This window comes from Crocodylus porosus, unplaced genomic scaffold (genome assembly GCF_001723895.1).
Source record: "Crocodylus porosus isolate Cpor-Errol unplaced genomic scaffold, CroPor_comp1, whole genome shotgun sequence".
In the NCBI taxonomy this organism is placed as follows: Eukaryota; Metazoa; Chordata; order Crocodylia; family Crocodylidae; genus Crocodylus; species Crocodylus porosus.
In genome coordinates, this window is record NW_017728929.1 from 9540794 (window position 1) to 9544477 (window position 3684).

The 3684-nt window shown below is 46.1% G+C and overlaps 1 protein-coding gene across 2 annotated transcripts in view; it reads left to right on the forward strand.

Moving 5' to 3' along the window:
- Positions 1-3684, forward strand: part of HDLBP (high density lipoprotein binding protein) — a 44148-nt gene that overhangs the window by 30076 nt on the left and 10388 nt on the right. For both annotated transcript variants that reach the window (XM_019543017.1, XM_019543018.1), the window contains exons 16-19: positions 291-422; positions 1450-1668; positions 2486-2707; positions 2938-3156. In XM_019543017.1, coding sequence (XP_019398562.1) covers positions 291-422; positions 1450-1668; positions 2486-2707; positions 2938-3156 — 792 coding nt within the window. The remainder of the gene's footprint in view (positions 1-290; positions 423-1449; positions 1669-2485; positions 2708-2937; positions 3157-3684) is intronic.

A 3684-nucleotide genomic window follows, 5' to 3' on the forward strand; every position in this document is an offset into this window, starting at 1 on the left:
GGAGTTCAGCCTTGTCCCCTCTGTCCGTCACCAATTGTTTCTGCCCATTTAGCTGAGGTCCTATTCCTCCCTGGGCCTTCCTTTTACTCCCTATATATCTAAAAAACAATTTCTTATTGTCTTTTACTTGGGTTGCCATCCTCAGCTCCATGGTAGCTTTGGCCTGTCTAACTGCCTTAGCTCTTTCTCTTTCTGCTTTCACTTGGTTCCACATGCTCATCGATAAAATGCAGTTTACCTCCCAGAATGTCTTCTGGCACAGGCCACATCCTATAATGTATTTGTTGCAGATCCGTGAGGAAAGTAACACCAAGATTGATCTTCCGGCAGAGAACAGCAACTCAGAAACAATTGTCATCACGGGCAAGAGAGCAAACTGTGAAGCTGCTCGCCACAGGATCCTTGCCATCCAAAAAGAGCTGGTAACTGGGGTCCTTATTTTTTACTGCAGGTGTTAAAATGGGTCATGAGCACTCAACAAAACCTAGGAGACTCCAGGAGAACCAGGTGCATAAAAACAAAAGGATTATGAAGAAGGGCCCAAGAGACTTAATTGCTCTAAAATTTTGTTTAGCTCATGGTTTGAATCTTGGGAGAGAACTGGGGAGTATTTGCCTAAGAGACCAGGTTCTCACTAATGGTTCTTGTCTTAGATCTGACTATTTTTGGCATCCTCTTTAGGAGGGTCTTTTATATCTATCTTGGCAAGATGGAAATCTTGAGTACAAACTTCTAAAATGGCAGTTAGACTAAGGGAAGCTGTGCATTGACTGAATTCCAGAAAAGTAAAACTGTTTGACCAGTGAGGACATTCTGCTGTGTGAACATACTCAGGATCTCAATAAGGCTAGCACCTGAGCTCTTTAGTAAAATCACCCTACTACTGAGGTTGCTTTACTTTGAAACCACCTTCTCCAGATAATTATCAGGATGATTAAAAAGGGGGCCTCAAAGCCTAGTAAGGTATATCAAGGTGTTATCAGGAGCCTGCCTAGGCAAGATAAGTCTGGTACATTCTCGTGTTCAGCACTTCTGCTGTGACTGCTGTTCCCTATACTGAGGCTTTCATGCATTCCCATTAAGACTTCTGATGAGAATCTCTGCGTTTGCAAGTTGATTTTGTACTCTTTTCAGATGATGAAATGCACTAAATTCCCTTGTTCCCATACTGTTCCCATGACATGCTTTCTCAGCACAGTAAAGGGCAGAGGGAGACTGGCATGTGCTGGCTCACACAGCATCTGCTTGGCAGATATCCAAGTTGCTTTCTGCTCAAATTTACTTTTAATAAGTAGCTTTGTGGACATCTCCCAGTGGCCTCCATGCCTGCTGGGAGATGAGCTGAGGAGACAAACAGGCTCTGTCTTTGTCTCTCTCCATCCCCAGCAGTCTCCTCCAGCAACTTGCCAACCAGTGTGACCTTAATTACCTGATGCTGTCTCCTCCTAGGCCAATATTACAGAAGTGGAGGTCTCCATCCCTTCCAAGCTGCACAACTCGCTCATTGGTGCCAAAGGCCGCTTTATCCGTTCCATCATGGAGGAGTGCGGTGGAGTCCACATCCACTTCCCTACTGAGGGTTCTGGCAGTGACACTGTGACCATCAGGGGCCCTGCCCAAGATGTGGAGAAGGCCAAGAAACAGCTGCTGCACCTGGCAGAGGAGAAGGTGAGACCTACCTTATAGGAGTGGATCAGATCCTTCTGCATGGTTATTTCTTAGTGTGTTGCTTTTCCCCTCTGGCTTCCCATGGGATGTGCTGGAAGGTATGAACAGTGCAAGGGTATTGAGTCCTTAGTCATTCTGGAAACAGATAATTCAGTGAACTGAGTGCTCTTACTAGCTCCCTTTATTTTGATCTGGCTCTTGCTCAAGCATGGTTCTCTTATTTCAGAATGAAGAAACAGAAATGTTAACTTCCCCTTGCAATTTGAAATATTGGTGTCTCTTGGTATAACTGGATGTAATGAAGGTCTCCAGTTGAAGGACTCTGACATACAGGATGGATACTTAATAACAAAAATATCTCCAGGAAAGGCTTATGGATCAGATCAGCTCATCTTCTCCTTTATATTTTGGTTCATAGCTGCTGTAAAACAGCAAGTTGGAGTCTGAAGGGACATGATCTTACCCTGCAGGGGACTTGCCTCTTGTGCATAAGTGTTCCCTGGAGCTCTCCCATTTTCATCAATACCCTTGCTTATTGTTCTTGCAAGGTCATGTTGCAGCAAAGAAACATTTGATTTGTTGCCTCTCAGCCTAGTCATACCTGTTATGATACCATATTTGCTTCCAGTTTTGCTTCAGCTCCAAAAGCTTGAATTTCTAAGTTATTGGGCACTTGTCCCTCTCAATAGACATCCACGTACCGTGCTTATCCTGAAAAGTCTGCATGTTCCTGAGGCGTGTTAAATGGTATATTTGCATATGTTTGAGTATTCATACATGCTCTGTTCTCTGCGGGGGGGGCTTTGTTTCTGTGCAGCAAACAAAGAGCTACACCGTGGACCTTCGCGCCAAGCCAGAGTATCACAAGTTCCTGATAGGCAAAGGTGGTGGCAACATCCGGAAGGTGCGTGATAACACAGGGGCCCGTATCATCTTCCCCACCTCTGAAGACAAAGATCAGGAGCTCATCACCATCATGGGGACTGAGGAGGCTGTCAAGGAAGCTCAGAAAGAATTGGAGACACTCATCAAAAACCTGGTGAGGAAGAAACTCCCTCTCTCCTTCCTTCATGCTCCTTTATGGTAAAGGAGGAATTACTTGGCATCTGCCATCACTGAACTAGTTAGCTGGCTTGGAATCAGGACAGAACCTCCATAGGGTGGGGTCTGTGGGAGCTTATGAATGGGATCTGGTTAAAGGCTTTTTTTAAACCCAGAAGTGGAGTGTAGTAAGCATGCATGGCTATACTGTGTCCCCTTTCTCTGCAGGATAACGTGGTTGAGGACTCCATGATGGTGGACCCCAAACACCACCGCCACTTTGTCATTCGTAGAGGGCAGGTCCTGCGTGAGATTGCTGATGAGTATGGTGGTGTGATGGTCAGTTTCCCCCGCTCTGGCACCCAGAGTGACAAGGTTACCCTTAAAGGAGCAAAGGATTGCGTGGAAGCAGCCAAGAAGCGCATCCAGGAGATCATCGAGGACCTGGTACTTGTCTGTTAGGCATAGCATAGGCTTGCCTCGGGAGGGAGCCACTTAATGGTTCTTCCTTGCTTTAATTGCTCCTCCTCTTTGCCTCTAAACCTCCCCTCTCTAAGTACAATCTCGATTTTTACTTATTTATTTATTTTTCATACAGTCGTACAGGCCTGAGGAGCAGCAGGCTCATGTTCACTACTATAGCTCCTGTGTCCTATCTGGGATGCCTTGTCTGGTACTGTTTGTGACCAGGCTTTAGGCTGTCTTGATCCTAGTCTGGGAAAGCTGCCTCTGCTGGGAGTTGAGTTCCCTTTGAATCCCTAACCCAGGCTTTTTCCAGGAGGGAGCATGGGATGGGGTAGTTTTGTCTGCTGTAGTGATACTAAAATTGGGACGGTCATCCCCATGCCGCTTCACTTGAGGTCCCAGCAGAAATTCATAGTTTCATAGTTAGTAGGGTCAGAAGGGACCTGAGCAGATCATCAAGTCTAACCCCCTGCCATGGCAGGAAAGAGTACTGGGGTCAAATGACCCCAG